The 22,672-nt window shown below is 41.6% G+C and overlaps 1 protein-coding gene across 5 annotated transcripts in view; it reads right to left on the reverse strand.

The window, feature by feature from the left end:
• rbfox3a (RNA binding fox-1 homolog 3a) overlaps positions 1-22,672 on the reverse strand; it is a 466,772-nt gene that overhangs the window by 18,435 nt on the left and 425,665 nt on the right. For 4 of the 5 annotated variants that reach the window (XM_066704644.1, XM_066704642.1, XM_066704640.1 and 1 more), the window contains 7 exons: positions 21,861-21,914; positions 18,994-19,086; positions 16,521-16,581; positions 15,287-15,340; positions 7,452-7,584; positions 6,173-6,212; positions 1,030-1,094 (listed from right to left, as the gene is read on the reverse strand). In XM_066704644.1, coding sequence (XP_066560741.1) covers positions 1,030-1,094; positions 6,173-6,212; positions 7,452-7,584; positions 15,287-15,340; positions 16,521-16,581; positions 18,994-19,086; positions 21,861-21,914 — 500 coding nt within the window. The remainder of the gene's footprint in view (positions 1-1,029; positions 1,095-6,172; positions 6,213-7,451; positions 7,585-15,286; positions 15,341-16,520; positions 16,582-18,993; positions 19,087-21,860; positions 21,915-22,672) is intronic. The other variant, XM_066704645.1, reaches the window with a different exon arrangement.

Genomic DNA, 22,672 nt, shown 5'->3' on the forward strand with positions numbered 1-22,672 from the left:
AACACCAGAAAGAATCACACCTAATGACTTCTTAATCCACCGTGAATCTGGACTCACAGAATACATAAGCATACAGGAATCACAACATTTCCATCTACAGCTGTATGACTGTTACAGGCTTTCTACAGGCACTTATATAGATGTACACCAAAACATGATCAAGGTCAAATTAAGACACGTATTAATATTCAGAAGTTCCAAGCTCCTGGGACCCCACCTCCCTGTTTCTTTGAACCAACAGGGCTGCGTAGGATACCTATACACTTGAAACTCTGTACAAACAGTGTTAAAATGCCAAGCGGCGGCTTTGTAAGTCCGTATTAATAATAAAGAACGAAATAAAATAGAATTACTTTGAAGCTGCTAAAAAAAAAAGGAAAGAAAGAAAAGCAAGAATGAAATAACTCCTGCAGAATAATGCAGCTGTCCAATTTCTGCGCTCGCCGATCTCCACTGCTCATAATTTGAGCTGCCGGGAGTTCTGATAAATCTTACATTATCTAGGGTCTTCAGGCTTCCAGGCAGGGCGTACGTTATCGCAAGTGACACGCTCAATCTCTCTGAGATTAGATTCCCAGCTGCCCTCATCCAACCTGACAGGGCCCTAGAAGGTTTGGATAAATCACTGACAGCTCCCCAAACACTGCCACCTAAAACCCCTGGGGCTGAAGGACACAGTGCGGCGGTCCAACGGCAACCTGCTGAGGAACTGCAGGGTTACAGTTCTTCCCTCAGCAGTTTACAACAACAAAAAAAGAAGACTTTAGTTCGCTTTTATGGAAGTACAATTGTACATCGCTATGCACACTTCAGCTTGCTGCTGTTGAAGACAATCAGACCCCTTACTGCCAGATAAGTCTCATCTGTGACTGTACTGGTTTTAGAGATCTTAGTGGAGTTATTTCTCGAGATTGTGTGACAGATGTTGAAAGCTACAGTGGTCCCTGGTTCAGAGGCCCTGCCCCCGTCATTCCTGAAGATGCAATGTTACCCCCATGCTGCAGGGGGCACTGTAGTGGAATGTCGTACCTGTCACTGTAGGCGGCGGCAGCGGCGGCGGCGGGCTGGGCGTATCTGTATGCTGCGTAGCCCCCCTGTCAATGACATAACAATATTACATACAGCACGCTGTCCACTGAAGATCTACAGAGTAAGCAAGAGGTCTTCCAATAAAAGCCCAAGCCTAAACGTTTCCATCTCACTAAGACTGCAAGTCACACCTCGTATTTCTCAGCATTGTGCTTTGTTGCAAGTTACACACTGTTTTCCTGACACTGTTAGTTCAGAGTTCTCTAGCTTGCCATATTCATCAGTATACCTTTTTAACTGATGTGTTTTGATTATTGGATTCCCCATTAACATGCTCTTCTCCAAACAACCTAAAATCGCACTTGAAATGTTATTTTTTGTATTTTCAGTTTAAGTTTCTTAGTGTTGAAAAACAAAAACAGCAGGAGCTTGTTGAAACACTTGGAGTTTCTGCGGCAATCGCCTTTTATAATTAACTCCTTTTTCTTGATGTGTGGTGGCTGGCAAGATGTTCCACGCCTTAAACCAAAACCAGGTTTGATGGTGTAAAACCAACATAAAGGGTTGCTGGGGTATTAACAGTGAAATTAAAACATCTTACTGTGTCAAAGAAGAGCATCTGGGAAAATTTGTTTTGACACTTAGTGAACAACCATACCCAGGAGATAGGAGAGTGCTGAGATCCAGGCTCTTTAAGAAAATAGACTCCTTCGGATGCTGTTATTTATTTATTTTCTTTCCATTCTTTTGTACACACAACCTACACAGCTGCTCCAATGTCTTATCTATGTCTATAGAATAGCAAACAGAGTCTCCTGTTTAATTGGGATATGGAGGAGGACTTCAGAATGCAAACCCCCCACCGCTCCCCCACCCCACCCTCATTGTCAGTGTGCATGTCAGTGGGGAGAACAGGGGGTGGGGGGTGGGGGAGTTTTTGACACCCCCAGGCTTCCCCTTTCTTCCAGTGCGGTTGCGATTAACGAGCTTTTAATTAATGCACCAGGTCCATTTGAGGCCTCTGGCAGGCTGCCATGCTGAGATTTAATGCAGGAGGCATTGTTTTACAGTGGTGGAAGAGAAAGAGAAGATTGATATCAGTCTTAACAGGGGGACCTAACAGATTAGCGCACACGTAAGAGGGTCCCTGCACGTGACGGGGCAGCCAGTTCACAGCACCCAGGACGTAAGTGGCTTGCCGAGGGATGCAAGTGAAAGGCAATATAATAACTCTCCCAAACTCAGCAAGCCAGCTCCGAGGGAAGGATTGCACTGCATTATTGAAGATCACCTGTTTTTTTCCTGTAGCCATCAGAGACAGAGAGAGAGCGGGAACATCAGCTGAGTGTTGGGAATGTATTTAATTATTTGCTTAAAAAGATTGGTACCTGCCTTTAATGAATGTTGGATGTGCAACGTAAATCTTTTTGCTATTTTTTTTCCATGTGCATTAACTATTTTATCTAGTATTCCATCTATTTTCCTTTTTCTAGTTTAATCCCTCTTCCTCACCATTTTTTTGATCATCAGAATAGTCATTTCCTTTTCTCATTACTTGCCAAAAGATAGACGTGTCTTTGCAGGTTGTTTTTTAATTTTATTGAACTGAGCAAGGAAAGCGATGCTGAGATTTTTTGGAACACCATCAATACAGGGACTTGGGATTATTTATTTATCTAGATGAATCTTGAACTAAGCACTTGGCTGAGACTAAGTTTCTGCCAGTTGGGATCTGAGCTGCATTTGAAATCAGGTCTTTGGTGTCGGAAAGCTCCAAATGGTCTAAGTGTCTCCTTTCCCGGAGGAACACAGGCCGCTGTCACCCCTGAGTGCCTAGCAGGAACTGAGGATAGCATTTAGTGATTCATTGGGGAATTTACAAACTAGGCTTGCTCACGCTACTGCATTTGCTGCTGGGGAGGCATGAGCAGATGCTGGTCTACAAATCACTGGCGGAAACGTTCAAACAACAGGAAACAATACAACAATTTACTTTGAAACGCACAACTGAAAATGGGCATTGTTTACTAGAGTTCTGAATTGATCACCTCGTTGTTTATGCCAAATGAGGCTCTTTGTGGGCCTTCTTGAGGATTTGTGCAGAGTTATAGGACTTTCTTCAGCTACCGTGCTGAAACATTGACGACTGAGTGCCTGTCAACTGCAGAATCAGTTACGTTTGCACAGCAGAGATGAAAACAACATACTGTCAGGCCATGCATTGCCCATAGCACAAACAGGACCGCTACAATGGGGGGGATGGCGGACTGTCAAAGATCCCACAAATAATGCCTCAGTTCCACTGGCTTAAGCGTTGTGTCGTGCCATGCTGTGCCGGATGCGTCCGTCCTCAGACGCGTCCCAGAGCTTTTTTAGCAAAACCAGGCCGCTGTGAAGTCCATCCCTCTGATGGGAGGAGCAGCGACTGTGGGTTTGGTTTGTTTCATTTTAAACAGAGACAGAGAACAACACTACGAGCGACACAGCCTGACGTGGAGAGGACTTGTGTGTCTGTTTTATTCTTTCTGCTTTACAGCGTAATAAATACACGTTTCTGTTCAGAGATATTAGGAAGAGCTAAACATGTAGACAACATTATATTCAGACAAGCATGTTCCCATAAGAATACGTTTCTATGTGCAACAATAATACTAAACAGCAAATATGTATTTTTATTATCGTCATCATTTGTGCTAGTATATATGTATTTTAAACGGCACAGCGTGACTCCCTTAATTTATTACTTACTACAGATTTGTAACTGCAAACAATACTTTTTGCCGTATTATTTATAATTTACTTATCAGATGTCCTTAACCAGGGCAAGTTACAGTTGAAACAAAATACACACGTTTCACGATGAATCATCCAGCTACAATATAGCAGGTTATAATTGAACTAAAGTGTGCGCGTCTCAGTCATTTATTAAACCAGTCCTTAATGTTTTAGAGGGAAACCCAGATCTGCTGTAGGGCCTCAGTCCTCTGTCCTCAGTGGGTGGGACGGACGCTTACGGACACGTCTAGCACCAGCAAGTTAACCGTCCACAAAACACAGACGCGTCCGGACGCGTCCATCAGTGGAAACGGGGCATAATAGTGCTGGAACATACTGCTAACTGCAATGTCTCTCAGAATCCCAGTCAAAGTCAGCCCTTATTCCAACTAGTGATCTTTGGTCTATGGGGCCTAACGTTTTTCCCAAGTGGAAGTGGAAGAAACGAATGGACCATGGTGCTCCGATTGATAAACTACAAAGAAAATGAATAACATTTTGATACAACCTGGGTTATGATTAAAGTGAATTGGTTGTATTGGAAAGCATCACTTTTATTTGAACTTCAGCTGGTGTTTTTTTTTTTTTTTATCTGACTAATCCACAATCATTAAAAATCCTTTTCAAATTGGTTTCTGTGTGTGATGATACTGGCAAGAATCGCAAAGGTTGGCTCAGTTTTCATCATTGCTTTCACATGATCACTTGACAAGGTTATATTTTTTGACATGTATTAGATGTCAGTTGAATGGAGGCCGAGGGTTGACGTCTTCTGCATTGTTTTTTTTTTGCACGGCAAGAAAATAAAGAAATAAAAATAAAAGTGAACTATATTTGCAGTCAGAACAAAAAGAAATTGACTGCCGTTTATTGAGTGAGAAATGCCACCTTTTTAAAAATCAATAGGTAACGACAAACGGCTCACACTTTAAGCCGATATGGAGGACGAAAAGGGCAGGGGGGTGGGGGCAGGGGGGGGGCTGGTCTCACTCACACAGGGCTTGGCACATGGACAATAGATTTCTATGCTCGCACAAAACAAACTAATACAGTACATGGGACTCTGCCAAAACTGATAGCAGAAAAGAGCACTAAAGAATGTCTGACAGGAACAGGGAGGGGGGGTGATGAAGTGATGAATCCCATTGCAAAGGAAAGGGCATTGCAATGTGTGGCCGGGCTATTTCTCACTAATCGCGGGGAGACAGGGGGGTGCACATAGGCTGGCTGGTAGGGACAGCATGCTCTCGGACACTCACACCCCCCACGCCATGACTCTTCATTGCTGAGGTGTAGAATTGCACAGGGTGTGTTACAGGCCATGCACAGCTCTCACTGGCGTGTTATAATCTACCCATTGGGTTACAGGATGGGTCGGAAGCTGAGGACTTATGAAAGAGCAAAGTTTTATTTGGTGAATTAATTTACTATCATTATCATCATCATTTGTTGTTGTTTCATAGCAAACCACAAACAACTAATTTGAAGACTGGAACAATTAAATGGCATCTCAGAATGACTGATGCTGAATTGCAAATGTAGTCAGTAAAACAAGATTTTAATTGAAAAGGAAGACTGTAAAGTGTAATTTTATGTTAAATAGGCATGGCCGGCAGACATCCCTGGCAACAGTTGCCCACATTTTTCTCATCCCCAATAAAACCAATACTTTTCAATGAAGGCAGTCTGTAGGAATGTGAATACTGTAAGCTCGGTGCACAAGATTTCAGATCATTTTCTGTCCCGGGTGGAAGTAATCTGGCCTTTAGTCAATAGGGGGCAGTGTGACAATACGAGGCTGTTGCAAAGCCTCAAGTTCATATTTCCATTCATTTCCTGTATATAATACCATGCACCACATTGATCCAACAACAGGTAAAGTATGATAGCACTGCCGTGCTGCTGTAATCGCACCTGCGCGAGTCACGGGTAGTGAAGGGTACAAATTTGTGACCATCTGCGTCTACTAGCAAATAGACCCCAGAATACCCAGAAAAAAGGGGTCCGGATCTCATGTTGGTCTCGCCGGACCGCGTCTAATTTTAGAACACAACCTCACTTGACATCAGCTTATGAAAGATTCAGACTCACTCAAGTGCCAAGGTCTGAGATCACTGAGAGATGGTGCAGCAGAGCATCGCTGAGGGGGTTTTAAATTTTGTTGTCAGAGTTGTTGGCACGACACACAAAGACCTGCTCAGCGCCGGCTTGGCAGTGTAGCGAGGAACATTCAGCAAAACCCGTCTTTCAGGCACATTCATCTCAGGTATTCTATTTCTATGTGTATATATCTATATACACACATACATACAGCAAAGGAAAATTAATACATGAATGAATAAATAAATACATAGATAGTGGTACTTACATAAATTTCTGCACCATAAAAACCATCTTGGTAAACCACTCTGAAAAAAAAGAACAGGTTTATAAAGGTTAGGCATTGCACTGATGAGAGGAGGAGGGCATGCCAAACACTGTCTCCCATGTATTCTCCTCTTTCAGATTAGACAGCACTAATCAGAGGTTCACCAATATGACATTAGAGGGGGAGAAGCCTACACTGAGTCTGGAGACCAACAAGCTTTGCATCACAGTGGTAGTTTCTAGTCCAGCAGAATAACAGCATCTTCAATATGAAATAATGGGTGACACATATTATTTATTTCTTAGCAGACATAACGGAGAACAATTTAATTTCAGAATCAAGGGACAATTTTCAAATCTATCAGTAGTCCTAATTGGTTCTGCTGGAGCTGTGGTGCTGCTAAAGACAAGAACCCCCCAAGAATTAAATTGTAAATGTCTCCAACAAGCGATTGTAATAAATCAATGAAATACTGACAAACTTGAAAGGATACTGTTAATCGGCTATGAAGACCACTAATAAAATATAGATTTCTCTAAATACAGAATGTAATGTCAGATCAAATCGCATAAGAGCACCATTTTATCAAGTTTAAAGCTTCAGTTAAAAAATGTATAATGTGCTGCTGGCATTCCTTCACCCCAGGCAGGCTTTGAGGAGACAGAAGGCAATCTAGGGGCTTGTGCAGGAAGAGGACCTGCGCTCATCAGGGTACTTGTTTGAGAGGAGCTAGATATTGGCACCCCTACCTCACTGGGGCCATTTGAACAAACAATAATTCCCAGGAGTGTGTTTGACCTATCCAACCTTAGACCCAGAGTGTTGTCTCAGCATTGTCGTTAGAAGAAATCATACAGCTGCATATATGTGTGTGTGTTTGTGTGTTTTGTGTGTGTGTGTATGTGTGTGTGTGTGTGTTCTGCTTAGCAGGAAACACAACACAGAGCTTGGCAGTGAGATTAATGAGAGAAATAATCATCCTATGGTGCAGGTGGTGGGGGAAGAGAGGGGAGAGAGGGTTTGTGGTGCAAATCAATGAGATAAGAGACTGACAGAAATGTCCTGCCCGTCTGAAAATGATAAAGTGTGAAAAGGAAATGGGACAGGGTCAGAGGCATATGAATCGGGATTGATGAGCCTTGATGCTCTGCTGGCTGGCCACAACTGCCCCTGTGAGAGGGGGGGGTGTACCTAGGGTGGAGTCCGTGCCCTGTCAGTGCTTGTGTGTGTACTGCGCTGAGCCTGGCTGTCTGGATGGGTAGGAGGAAGGTATACTCACGCGCCATAGGCTGGGATGGGCGGGGGTGGGGGTGCGGCACGGAACGTGTTGTACACGGCGCGACCCCGGCCTCTCAAGTGGGCTCCTCGGTAGGCCACTGCCGCCCCTGTGGTAGGGTAGGGGAAGCCGGTTACTGCAGGAGGAGACGGGAGCCACAGAGTTAGACACAACATTACACGACCCTTTCACGGCCTTTTGCTTGCACCCTTATGGTTCTCCGGACCTATAAGGAACATTTCAATAGCTTATGAGTGAAGCTCCAAGAAACCTGTTTACTGAGACACGAAGTATCCCAGATAAGTGATTCAGAGCTAAACTGGACCAGCATTACACATCACTGTGTTATCACAGCAGGGTCATAGACTGGAATCTATAGCAATATTCTGCAATAAATAACTTATTTTATGTTTTTATTACTGCACAAAAGGTAGTATTATTTTAAAAGAAACTAATATTTTCAGTCCTTTAATATTTTATAAGGAATATGAAAGCACTCTTGTTTTATTAAAGAGAAAGAAGTGGCACTGTTTTTAAAGTGCATTTTAACGATTTTCTTTTAGTTGTTGCACTTTTTACAAGCGATCAAACAATCAATCAGTCAAAACGTGGAAAAAAAAACAACAACTGGATCTGCACAACACAGTCTTGGATGGATCAGATAACTGGACACTCTCTCGAGTTAAAAGGCATTTCTTCCCGGTGGAATTAGTCTCCTGAACCTTATGAACAGAACATGAAAACCTTACTTCTGACACAAGAGTCGGTTGCTGTGTCAATACTGTAGCATGAACCTCTACTTGTGTGACTCTTTCTCCGTACTGATGAGGATGACAAGCTGTATGTGCAGCATCTTCTACTATATCCTTGAAATATGAAGTTCAAGAGAATGTTGCCCTCATGCCTAGGTGCAATAATATCGGAAAACATCCCATTACGATTGTTTGCACTGGAAGAGGTCTGTGGTAGGTGAGATGCAGTGTGCAGCACAAAAGGGAGAAGGTGAGTTGTACTGTTGTACTGCGCTAAAGTCAGCCTGTCTCATCTAATCCCTTTCCAAGTCTTGCACCCTGTGGTCGATACACAGCAAGAGCACAGGGTGATCTTTTAAACGTTTAAATGCCCCAACCAACCTTTCCTTCACAAACACAAATCCAAGAGAAATGTCTGCTTTTTAATGATACAGAGTTTCAGGGGAGGGTGGGGTGTGCTGGATTAGAAGGGAGAGCAGGAGGTAGTAACTCCCCTTCACTGGGACTTAAGGCAAGGCATTAAAGGCAGCATAAACTAGCAACCACTGTTTTAATCAGTATCATCTATTCCCCTGCAATCCTGTCCCTGAACTGGATGCTCATACAAGAGGAGACAGCAAATAGATACACAAGAAATCTCAAGAAGGACCCGCCCCTTTCCACACAACAGCAGCTGTCATCAGAGACCTAATGTTTCCTAAGATTTACCCATCTCTCTCTCCCTCAAGCAATACCGCTACTATTATTCTTCCCACCCACTCTCCTCTTTTTTTACGAGACGTGTGCTTAATAAAATTGATCACAACCCACTTCAATTTCTGTGTTGGAATACTGAGGGACCAGAGAACACGGTTATGGACTGGGATGTCTCTCTTGTTCTCACTCCTGTTAACCTGTGAGTGTAATGAATGGACGCACTAGACACCACACAGAGACTATAGGTAGAGTTTTTGGTTTTGTTTTGCTAGTGTAAACATCCTATACTGTAAACTACACCCAATAATTGTCTTGCATGGCAGTATGCAGACGGTGATGTTCTATAGTACAGGTTTTTAATGTTGCTGACAGCGGCGGAGGCCTGGATTCAGAGTTGTAGAGAAATGCTAATAAAGCGATGCAAGATATATCCACTTTAAAGTGTAATTTAACTGAGTTCCTGTTTATGTGGCAAATGAATAAAGGCCTAGATCAAATCAAAACGTGGAGCAACCTGCAAATCGCAAATTCCATTTTTATTTATAATTAGTTGAAAGTTCAAATAAATGAATCCACAACTGGGTACAAGTATTGAATTTGTGATTTGTGGGTACGGTAAAGCCTCGATCCGGTCTAAGCCAAAGGCAAAGAAAACAATTTAAAACATTTGCCAGTATTGTTAATTGGTTACTGCGCCATACCCTGAAAACAATCTAATAGACGTGAATGATAATCATAGACGAGAGACCCCTTTAGCTGAATCTCTGTTCCTCTTATTTTCTACAGATAGATCTTCTTCACCCCCACCTCCCCCTACAGCTCAAACCCCTCCTCTTTTACTGTGACTGACAGAGAAGGAGCCACAGCAGTCGGAGACGCAGACAGGTTAATGCTGTCTGCTATTAACATCACAGTTCATTAGCATTTTCCCAGACCCAGTGTATTAAAACAATATAGCTCATTTGCAGGAGAAACATACTGCAATTTAGACAAATGAAAAAGAAAAAAACAATCAACAACAAAAAAAAACCTTGGCCAGCTGGGTGTGAAATATTTTGTTTTCTGGAACAAAGGACAAACAATATGGAGAGCCCAAGAGCTATCATGTCCCCATCATCCTAATTGTGTAAACTACAGCAAAGGCTATACCATTTTTATTCTCTTCTTAACATTATTTTTTATCCCAACAGTGCGGCTACATAAGTCCCTAAATTATTCTGTGAAAAAGATCCATTTCTCCAATTCATTCTATACTGGACTTATAGATTTTTCTTTCTTTTTTTCCCCCCACCATGTATGTGTTACACAGCTTATGATGTATGTGCATGTAATCTTGAAATGAGTTATAGGTTAATGAGGTACACTGATTCAGTAATAACCAATAAATCAAATGCGCTGTCACATTATAAAGCATTTTAGAACAACAACGTACGTATGAAAAGCACCAGGTTCCAAACTGGTGACTGGATCTCACTCCCAGATCACTCAGTTTTCATAAATAGAGTGGATGTCATATAAAGGCCGCCCAGCTAGGGTCAGTAAATAATTTGTAAAGGGGAAAAAGGAGACGTATGAATATTATAAAAATAATATGTTTGTGTGTGTGTGTGTGTGTGTGTCTGTGTGTATGATTAAGAAATGTCTCACAAGTGAGCAGAGCAATCCATTCTAGGGTATATAGTGTGGCATTTCTTTAAGGGCTGTGACAGGAAATTCTCGCTGCATTTACAGGTCAGAATACTTGAGCTGTCCCACACTGAAAATTATACCATTATTTTTTCTTGACCTACACGGTGTACAATAAGAAATATAGGCATGCTATTGCTTCCTGTATGCCTGGGACTGACATTTTATTATCCACTTCTTACCTCATCAGCAGTTTTAAGACTGAAGTGTACTTGAGGAGCTATCTATCTGCTGTAGGAGGTGGGGGGAGCACATATCTTTATTCCTAAAATCTTCCACCTTAGTACTTGCTGTAGTTCAGTTTACTCAATGGAAACCCAGAGATGCTGGTATAGAGCAATATCTATAGTGAATGGTTAATAGAACTTGCCAGTAATACAATTCATTTTACCATTTAACAATGGACTTTTCTCTTGGTTAAATCTCTCGCAGCATAGTTTGATTAAACAGGACTACTGTCCATTTTAAAGTGTGGAAGGGGATTTATGCAACGGGAGATTAACGTTGAGAGCTTCTATTGGCCATTCTTCTGGCCAGTTGCTGAGAGTGTTTAAACAGTAGTCAAGGTAATTGCAGCTGCTCTGCAATCGAAAGTACAAATGTCCCCTTTTAAGTGACTTCAGTATTGCCGGAGAATTCCCCTACTTAGTTTAATACCACCATGCACTCGGCAGCCTCCGAGCAATCAGCCTGACTACACATGAAGGGGTCCGTGTCACCCCAAATTATTCTGTGATTTTCCACAACACTGCCTCTTTTTATATCTCACTCATAGAAGTTTAAAGATGAACACTTAATCCAAGCATTGGGACATTGAAAAACAGCTTAATCTAATCAAGGGAAGGATGCTTAATTATCCCCTAAATTTATCCTCCAACAATTAAAAGATCTATCTACATACATTAAGACGGTAATTAGGGTTTTTTGTCATTTCCAGAGCTGCCTTGGTTTAATGCCTCCTTAACAAGCTCTGCCCTCCTCAGTGTGAACAGAGGGCCTTGTATGAGGATTCATGGCTATAGTAATCTCCCATTGTGTGGAAGAACTCATTGGTGTAATGTCCCATTGTCTTCTCACTCACTCAGCACTGACATCAAAGCCAAGCTGAGTTTGTTCCCAGCCCTCCGTCTCAGAAGTGTGTTTAGCCTTACATGAGCTGCAGCAGGTGGGCGTTAACACAGACATGTAAAGTGACCGGCGCTATTGAAATACTACTTTGATCTACCTAACCGTCTTATCTGCCTACCTATTTATATACAAGGGTGGCTAAACAAATATAATACTACTGAAGCAGACTGCCCTTAAAGCTCCTGGTAATGAGGATACTCACGGTAGATTGTTTTGTTCCTCATTTGTACTTTTCTCTTGCAGGGACAATTTAATGGATGTTGAAGATAAACAAAGCAAAATCAAGCATCATGCAGTCATCGCTTTTTGGCGATACTATCCAATCAATGGGTTCTTCTGTGAGATGGGGGACTGATGCAGCAATAAATAGCAGGGTCATATAATGACATAGATCTTTGTCAGACTGCTTCACATGTGACCAAATCATCATTTGGTCCCAGGCTGTGAAAGGGATGAAGCTTATCATGCCGTAAACTGGCAAATTTACATATATATTTAAGACACGTATTATTAAGTTATTTTTCTCAATTTTCAATCTTATTTGTTTGGTTGCGTTCAACATGCCCCTGAGCTCTAAATACATTCACTGAGGGCACAGTCAATCAATCAGTATTACATTTACTTTATTGTCCTTCATGCATACGCAACTCCGCACTGCTTGACAAAGACAAAAGCTGAAACAATTGAGTTTCTACTGGAGGGACAACCACTGTGCCCCATGTCTGCCTCTCTAATTCCATCCGGGAGTTTTTTTTTCCAAATCTTCAGAATGCATAAGTTGGTAATAAGACTGTGTGTTCAGAATGAGTGAGATTGTAAACACTTAACTGCATTCTGAATTGCTGGGTTAAATTCACTGGCTCTGGTGTAGAAAAGCCAGCCTTTATTTTTCTCCCCCCCTGGAAGAGGTTAAAAGCAGGCAGTCTCCAGCCCTCATCCGTCATTCTCCTGAATAGGATTTGAGGACAATAAACCTGTAGCACTAGGACGAATGGAGACGAAGTGTGCTGTCACCACGCCACGATTTATGGTGCCCAATTTCGCTGATCTCCCGCACAGAAACGAGGACTGATAAACAGTGATTAATCGCCTTTACATCCCATTTTATTCCTACCCAAAGTATATTAAATGTAGCCATAATTATTCTAGAATAAATCCATTGGCCACTTGTGCAGGATTTTCTGAGGGGAAGTGGTGGCGAATGAGGGGCTAGGAACCATGATTCTATGCATATTTACATATCGACTTTCAAATGTATATTTTATTTGATATTTTACACTATCTAGCCGTCTCTCCCGGGGGAACTGGTGAAACATATGGTGCCGTTTAGGCTTGGCAAACTTTAGCGTTGTGTTAAGATGACTTGAAAAATTAGCATCCGATAAATCACACCGCATCGCCTTCGTAGACCAGCAAGCTGAAGTGGTGGACCACATTAAATCTGATTTGATGTGATGTTTTTGGAAAGAGTGTGTCTGTATGAATGTGTGTGTCTGTGTGTGTCTGTGTGTGTGTGTGTGTGTATGTGTCTATGTGTATGTGCATAGCAGGAGGGGAGGATGTCAAAGCAAGGGAATGGTGGGTGGAGGGATATGGGGGGGGTTGAAATAAAAATGATAAATGACTGCTTTCTGTCACAGCCGGTTATTTAGAGGTGCGCAGTAAAGCTGTCCGGGAATGAACAGATTTTAGTCTAATGAGCAAAAAGGAAAGCCGTTAAAGTGGCGAGATGTGCTCAGCACTTCTTCCAAATGAAATAATACCATTTCCCACTCATTAAGATGCAAAGGGTTTGTATGAAGCACGGTAATAAAATCACATGTGGAGCCCCCCCGCCCCCCAAAAAAAGAAGAAGAAAAAAAGGAAAAAAAAGTCAACATTACTTCATTGAACAACCCGTGAAGAATACCAAACTAACTGCTACACGAGGCCTCATGCCAGCAAACTCTCTCTCTACATCATTTCTGCCAGTCATTCCGGCACACTTAGCTAAACTGCTTGTATCAGCGGACTGTACAGTAACATGGCTGAATCTGAAAGGCACTCTTTCTAAGAGACCGTTCGTTTAAGATACGGTGCACACATCAAAACCATTGATTGGATCCCCTGCCCCAATCAATTCTGTACTCTTTGAAACTTTGTTTAATGATGATTATGTATGTTCAGGTTTTACTTTTTATTTCATATAATCTTGATATTATTTATATAATCTTGAGATGTCCCCCCTTTCTTCTTATTTGCGTTTTGCAGGAACGGCAACATGCTGCGTTTATCTTATAAAGCAAACCTGTGGGCAGACCAGATATATAGAAGACATTAACATTTTTTCTGGGTGTTGAGACAATGTCTGGAGTGCATCATCTAAAGTTATATCAGTGTAAAGCAAGAGTTATAGCATCACATAGTTAAGCTTTCTAAAGCAAACTGTCACAAATTAGCCTGGTGTTAGTAGGAATGTGGTTTGATTCTAAAACAAGAGTTAAAATAGCAAATACAACCCAGACATTTAAAAGAACATGGCTGAACAGAAATACAATTTCATCTACCATAAGTGAGTGACATTTCCCTTTCTGTGATTTGCCCCAGTCACAGACAATTTTCCCTTCAATTTCGATAGGCCGATATTAGCTCCAATCAAGGAATGTGAGACTATTATGATGTCATCATTTCTTGACTTGATGCACCAAAGACGGTACATTGATTGGGGTCAGCATTTTGAAGGGTCTATTAATTACGTTTTCCCATTCACTTTTGTAGGGCTTTGGTTCGTTAATGTTGGTGAGGGGTGATGACAGCGGGCTCAAACTGGAGTTCATTTCGGCTCGCTGAGCTGAGGGGTCAGGGTCAAAGGTCAAAGGCCAGGGTCATAGGTGAAAGCACGTTCCGCTCAAGAAATGTTTGGGGATAATCAATGACAGAAGACCTCTGTGGGGCCCATATCCCATTAGGGGCTTCTCCCTTTCTTTCTCCCTGTCGGATAATTCTGCTTCCCTATGCTCTACTAGGCAGCACGGGCCTACAGCTGCCCAGAGTTAAGGAGGCAATCAGTACCTGCCGTAAACCTGGAAAAAACACTTAAGAGACCATAAAGACTTAGGGACCTTTAACCACTGACTTGTTTTCAGAAATCAAGCCACATTTCACGACAACAGGAAAAATAAAATCCAACTGACAACTTAAAAACATGTTTATGAAGGTGGATTTAAGCTGCCTAAGCTTGGAGCCTCAGCCAAGCATTCTTTCTAAACCATTTCTACGCCCACAGTCAACTTCAATTCAATTTTTTTTTTTTTACAGAAATAAAGATTCTGTTGTACTGCTCCAGTGTATACTGGTTCAGATTAATTTGAAGCACCTCTATACCTCTATGTCCAAAAACAAAATTACACAGAGCTACATCAGCACTCAGTATTAACATTTCCCCTTTATCTCCATTAAAAAACTTTCCTACAACCAACCGCACATCTTTCAGGACTTCCTTAAAGAAGGCAGCAGAACTAGAAACAGGTTGAATTTCCAGCAGGGTGAACATGTGGAGAACTCTAAACTGGTGCAAAGCAGCCAGCAGTTGTTTACCTGCATAAAATTCAGGACCATAGACAGCTCCCACCACCGGATTCAGCTTCCACCCTAAACGGGAACACAGCGGAAGATGAGATTAGACTCAGCACTGAACTCATTAACATCCCTGTTTAAGAAAAACAAAAAAAAATCTCAACAAGATCCCCTGTCAAGCATGGTGGATTTTAAACTACCCTGATGCTATGAACTAGGAAATTAAGCCAAGGGGGAAAAATAATAAAATAAAGCAGGTGCAGTTGGTGGTAGTGATGAGGTAGGTGGCACTTTTGAAAAGGGGGGGTGGGGGGAAACTGAGAAAAGGATTGGAAAAACTAGAGGAAGGAGGAAAGGTAGCAAGTGCTGTCCAGTCGCATGACAGTGATGGATGGAGGCTGAAAAATGACCAGTTTCTTTTCGACTAAAGTGTGGCTCACTGATGGTGAGAGGGGGAGTGAAATGTCCACTACTTTAATTCCCTGCTTCGTTTCTCCCTCCTGCGCTCCGATCAAAATAAATGAGAATCACTCTGAGCGGGGACCCTGTGATAGCCCGGGGTGGAATGAGCTGTGGCTTTTCCATTTAGTTGCCCCGCTGCAGAGCCAGCCATCTCCCACCTCCTCCAAAAAACACCTGGCCCCCCGTGCGAGGCAGTTTCGATCTGATCCACCCATAATGACAGGTGGTGAGAGCCAGTTGGATGGTTTTATATTTAATGTAGTTATTTGCAGTGAAAGTCCTCCCTCACCCCCTGCCCTTTGTACCATATTTATGTCTTTCTTACTGCAGATGTGCGCTGTCTCATTTGCATACCCTGATTACATTATCATACTGATATTTGTAGTGCTATTCCAGCAAAACAGCCTTGGAAAAGATTTCAACATAGCTAAAGGATAATGTGTTTATAATACAATTAAGTGGGTTGTAGGACACCCTTGCTTTAATTTGTGGTAGCTCACCGATGTCATTTTATAACAAGCAAGCTTGGGGAAGCATGCATTCATGTCTGAAGAGTACATCCGTATAACATTAACAGTATAATCGGTTACAATGGCTTTTTCTCTCCAAATTAATAACCTGCACTTGAGATTGTAACTGTCTGATTGCAGCGTAACCTATGTGGAGACACAGGCATTCGTATCATGCCGTTTTCTTTTCATCTCAAGTTTGCTACATCCTTCTGAGCCAACAGGTGGCCAGAGCCATCACATCAGCACTCTTGGTATGAACTGAAAGAAGATCCAACGCTTACCATTTGTGTAGGGGTTTGCCACTTTTTTGTTTGTCATTACTCTTGCTGTTGCATTGTTCACCTGTTTTCAAAGACAAGAAGGTCAGAGTTAGACAGACAAACAGCCTGTCTCAGACAGACACATTCTCTGATTTATAGATCTTTAAAGGCTGTTTTGGTTTCTCTAATCTAAATCTGTTTTTAAGCAGCAAGCAAAACATCTGAAACATTTGTACATCAACAGTATACCACAAAAGGGAATATTGAAATGGTTACCGGCTACAGAGCCTAGTAGACTGTTGTGTTTACAATCAGAATATGTAGTTGAATGCAGAGGGGATTCACAGGCCAAACTTCACTGAGCAAACCTTGACAGAGGCCTTCTGAGGAGCAAAGCAGTAGAGCAGCACTATGAAGCTGCTATAATGCGAATATAACCTGCACCACAATGCAGACTGTATTCGGGCCTCTTTTTCTATTCAGATTCTTTCAAAGCAGGCGTGAGGGTCGCTTACATGAAAACAACTGATTATAGCCTTACATTTCTCTTCCCCCAAATATAAAATCCATTCCTATGGAATACACAGTGCTTTCATGCACATCCCATGACTTAATTTATCTTCATGGCAACAAGGCGGATTTCACTTTGGAGAATCCCCCGTTACATACATAGTTCTTTTTTGTACTATAGGTAAACATACAAATAAAAATAAAAAATAAAATAAACATACAGAACGCGCTCCGTTCAGTCACAGACCACATTTAAGAAGACGGGCTCTGAATAAAATGTTTATGCCTCAGCACGTGTGCAATATGTCTCTGGGTGTAATAACATCTTGACAGGATTCAGTTTGTTAACTTAAAAGAGCCCTGTTGTTATCCTGTAATCTTGTAAACAACTCCTGACATCTCACTCCACAGAAATACAGTCTCTCCTTTAGTGCTTAGGGAAAACAATACAGCCCCTGGCAAAGCAGTGCATTTTTTAACGCCATGTTAGTATTTCATTCTCATGTTAATTATCGCTAATGGCTTTAATTTCCACAGGACCAATGGAGGTCATTTAGCTTAAGGAAACAACTGGTTTTAACCTGAATTGATAAATAAGATTATATATTGTTTATACATCATATGTATTATCTTAATGGGCTGGGAGGGTAAAAAAAAACAGCAGCAGAGGAGAGATGGAAAATACTGTGAAGTGTTTACACTTGAGTATATTATATGAAAGGAAGAGACAAGCTGGTCATGTGAGGAAACTAGGAAAAAAAAGTGGGACTTTTAAGTTCTATTTGCAGTACTTGGAATTGTAGATATAATTGATTTAAATACACTCACCTAAAGGATTATTAGGAACACCATACTAATACTGTGTTTGACCCCCTTTCGCCTTCAGAACTGCCTTAATTCTACGTGGCATTGATTCAGCAAGGTGCTGAAAGCATTCTTTAGAAATGTTGGCCCATATTGATAGGATAGCATCTTGCAGTTGATGGAGATTTGTGGGATGCACATCCAGGGCACTGGCATTGGTGAGCTTGTGCAAATTGTAGCCTCTTTTTCCTATTTGTAGTGGAGATGAGTGGTACCCGGTGGGGTCTTCTGCTGTTGTAGCCCATCCGCCTCAAGGTTGTTTGTGTTGTGGCTTCACAAATGCTTTGCTGCATACCTCGGTTGTAACGAGTGGTTATTTCAGTCAAAGTTGCTCTTCTATCAGCTTGAATCAGTCGGCCCATTCTCCTCTGACCTCTAGCATCAACAAGGCATTTTCGCCCACAGGACTGCCGCATACTGGATGTTTTTCCCTTTTCACACCATTCTTTGTAAAGCCTAGAAATGGTTGTGCGTGAAAATCCCAGTAACTGAGCAGATTGAGAAATACTCAGACCGGCCCGTCTGGCACCAACAACCATGCCACGCTCAAAATTGCTTAAATCACCTTTCTTTCCCATTCAGACATTCAGTTTGGAGTTCAGGAGATTGTCTTGACCAGGACCACACCCCTAAATGCATTGAAGCAACTGCCATGTGATTGGTTGGTTAGATAATTGCATTAATGAGAAATTGAACAGGTGTTCCTAATAATCCTTTAGGTGAGTGTATATTGATTAATAAAGCAGGGGCTTATCCACAAAGTATAATAATAAAACAACATCAACATCAACCTTTTTCCGTTAACACATGACATACATTTCCACAAGAAAACAAAGACTCTAGAGGTGGATTAGATGAAGCCTGAAGTGTTATTTTAAGCATTGCAAAAAAAAAGGGGGGAAAGGAGGCATTCGAACTAATCCACCTCTGTGTATTTATTTCCTGTTCTTTGGGTGAAATACAAAAACAAGGCACTCTGTCAGGCATGGAGATGTAGAGGGGCCTCAGGGAGGAATTCGAACGGGAGAGACGGAGGGTAAACAGGAGACACAAATGGCAGGCAGGCACCACAAAGGGAGAGAGAGAGGTGAGCAAGGAAAGTAGTGGAAAAGGAAGGCACCTCTATTTTGCGTCCCTCTACGATTGTACCGTTTAGTTTCTCCCGCGCACGGTCTGCGTCTGCGCTTGTTTCGAAAGTTACAAACCCGAATCCCTGTGTGCAACAGCGAGTCAGGGGAAGAGAGAGAAAGAGAGAGAGAAGCAAGGAGAGAGGGAAAGAAAGGGAGAGAAAAAGGAAAACACTGAAGATAAGTGGCACATTCTAAGCAGCCAGAGAAACTTGAGCTTGTTAGCAAAGTACAAGGAGAGCAAAAGGCTACGTTTGACAAGCAGAGGAGAGACAAAAGCAGCAGCTTGATGATACTACATGACATTCTGCCTTGTAAATAAATAGTCCAGTCTATAACGTGTTATTAAACCATGGGGAAAAAGATGAGGAAAAGAAAACAAATTAAGCCACTATGTTTTTGTTGTTGTTACACAGAAATGAAAACAGGACTGGATTAATACTTTAAGGTATAACAGAGAAAAGTGCACTCGAGTTCAGTGAGGAAAAAAGTATATTGAGTAGGCCTCCATACATACAAGGCATCCCTGCAGGGTTGTTCTTGCCACCTATGCTGCCCCACCAAAAAAATAAACACAAAATAAAATCCACATATCTTTCTCCATTCCTTAACTTCATACTCCAGTGACATGATCAATGGGAAAAAGGAGTACGGTGACAGGTTATAATGTTCTGAGTAATCCACGATCCGTGACGTGATACATGTTTGAAATGTGAACTTCTGAATCATTGTAAAAATGAGAAAGAGACAAATAATATGAATTGAAAAAATGAATACATAAAATAAATCATTTCCGATATAAATGATTAGGGGGATTTGTCGTGTTTTGAGATAGAACCTCTGAAAAAGTCCAGTCACTTGCCAGTTAGCATAATCCTAGTCAAACATCTGCCTTGGAAATGTGTATTTCCTTAAGCCACCAATTTTTGCAGACTGCCAGCAATCCTGTCTCGTTATGGCGGTAATTAATATGAGACTGCAAGAGCATATTTACAATTTAAAATTCATCCTGATGTATTTGCCATGAACACTATATCCAAGTAACTGTTGTTTTACATCCCTCCCACTCAAAAGGAAAGGCCATTTAATTTCCCCTCATGGATTTGTCACTGGTGAGTTATGAGGACTAGTAGACTAAACCTGATACCCCACCACAAGCCATTAGATATGCTCCACGAACAAGTATGTACGACAAGTCCAAGTCTTTTAGTTTATATATACTGTGCAAGTATGGGACAATAATTGCTTTCAGAGATAATGCATGTGAGCGGTAGAGAGCAGCGTGATCTGGTATGCATATATAGGATCTTCAGCCTTACGTCTAGCATAAATAACACCGGAGCCGTCCTTGGGGAGAAAAAGATAAAAAATAAATTTAAAACTGAATTGAGGGCAAAATTAATCCTTTTGACATTTTGTGCTACTGCGTTCGCCCTCTTTATTTTTTTTTATCATGCACAAATAATTAGCTTACACGGAGGGAGAGAAGAGCCACCATTTTTCAAAGGAGACAAACATATTGAATGCAAATTGCAAAAGCTTCTTAGAAAATAGATTGTTTATTAATGGTCTGGTAGGTTCATTATATAGCAAGCAGGGTGCGGAAGAGGCATCATGGGTAATGGCTTTGTTGGGCACAAACAATAAAAGCTTGTTCTTGTCTAGAAAGCAGTTTCTCTGGTACTTAATCTTGTCCACTGGAGAAACTGGTGGAGCAGGTTGCAGCGGAGGGGTTGGGGGCTCCATAATACTTGTCGAGGAGGGAATATCAGCTCAGAGGTCAATATTTAGTCTTCTGACTGTAGGTCAGATATGAAAACCCCAGGGGCAGTGGACATTGCTTCTGTGCCATTCCAAGAGGATGCACACTAGGGAAGTCCATCCATCCCATCTAGGCTCAGCATCTATTTCCCAGCAGGCAGTGGGAGACCTGCTCAACAATCCAGAGTGACTTTCATGGATCTCATGCCATAAATAAATGATTATGACCGAGAGTGCTTCATTGTGGATATATTGTGACCAACCCTGAAGACTCTAGAGCAAGGCTTCTACATGCTAAGGTTGAGCAACACACCTACGTGTTGTAAGGCTCTCCTGATCAAACAGCACCCTTGGATTTGCAATGCCCATAACCGGAGAAAGGCCATGTGACCATAAATGCCACATTAAAACTGTCAGTGTAACTAACCAAATCATTCTTTGTTCATCGCTGAATGCTTTCATCTACTGACCTATGTTTTTTATGTCCTACCCTTTATCTCTGAGATTAGAGTACTTCTGTTTCTCTCGGTTCCCTCAGAGGCGGTCCTGTCCATTGTGAAGTCACTCACATTAATCATTTAATCAGTGTCTAACACTCTACAGGATGTCTATGAGGAGAGGAGAGCCTTTCTCTTCCAGTAACTTGGCACACCCAACACCTTGAGGTGCTATTGTTTTCTTTTGGCTGGGGATAAGAGAGCTGCTCTATCATGCCATTCAATTTTCCCCCCCGATAAAACTAATGAAATGGATCAAAAATAATCCAGTTATGGTTTGTGGTGCTACTGGAGTACTCCTGCATGTGATCCATTACACACATCAGATTACAAGTTGCCATGTTGGAAATACTTCTCCCACACTGCCATAATACAGGAGAGGTTTTTTTTTCTATCTTTCCTTTTTTTTTTTTTAAGAATGTGGTATGGTGGGTTGCACTCCAGGTCTGTTGAGAGTTTAGTTAAAGGGACCGGTGGAATGGAGGTGATCAATGTGTCACTAGTACTCCTGAGAGATGCGAGCCGTAATTATCAAACAAATGAAATGAAACCTGAAGAAAAGAATAATGGACAGATAACCGCTGTTGTTCCAGCTCACTTACCTTGGAGCCTCGCTCGTTAAAAATAATTTCAACGTCTAAAATTTTCCCAAATTGCTGCACAGAGAAAGAGACAGAGAGGAGAGAAAAGAAAGAAAGAAAATAATTAGAATGCATTACATTTGCACTTTGTCAAGAGTCTGAAATGCCTGATTATAACGCTCGCAGAAATAGAACACCTCGCTCTATTTATGCCAGTTTAAAACAAGCTCCTCTGTACATCTCAGACGGTTAAATCACACTGTGTTTTTTATAGTTTTTTCAAAGCAGTCACTTCCCCTCATTCACAAGACAGTTTGCTTTTCCACGGTGGGTCCCTGCCATGTAAGCGTAATTTAGTTATCAATTACAAAAGTTAATTTAACAATAAAGATTTTATTATCTCTGAGTAAAATGTCAAGAGCAGTGTATTAAGGACGAATCATGTGGTTGCTGCAGCGCATTAACAAAATCATGTCCGTATTTGAGTAATGACTACATTCTTTGCACACACTTAAGACAGAGTATAAATATTATTGTCACGAGTTACAGCATCATTGGATCCTTTACTCCAGTTTCCCTTCTAGTTTCTTTCCCCAAACACTGTTGCCTTCTGCTGGTCAGTAAAAGTCAATAGCTTTTCCACAGCACATTAAAATAATTTGTATATTTCGTCTCCAGCATGAAAAACACAGAGTGAAGCACTTTCAACGTAAGCATTTGCCATCCAACTGTGCAGAGGGACTTTTATTGTTGTAATGCTATGAAACTCACATCCATTTACAGGGAAACATTTCGTTGTATTTATCAATGCTTTTGAAGGCAGACATCAAAAG

The sequence above is a fragment of the Amia ocellicauda genome, chromosome 5 (genome assembly GCF_036373705.1).
Source record: "Amia ocellicauda isolate fAmiCal2 chromosome 5, fAmiCal2.hap1, whole genome shotgun sequence".
NCBI lineage: Eukaryota > Metazoa > Chordata > Actinopteri > Amiiformes > Amiidae > Amia > Amia ocellicauda.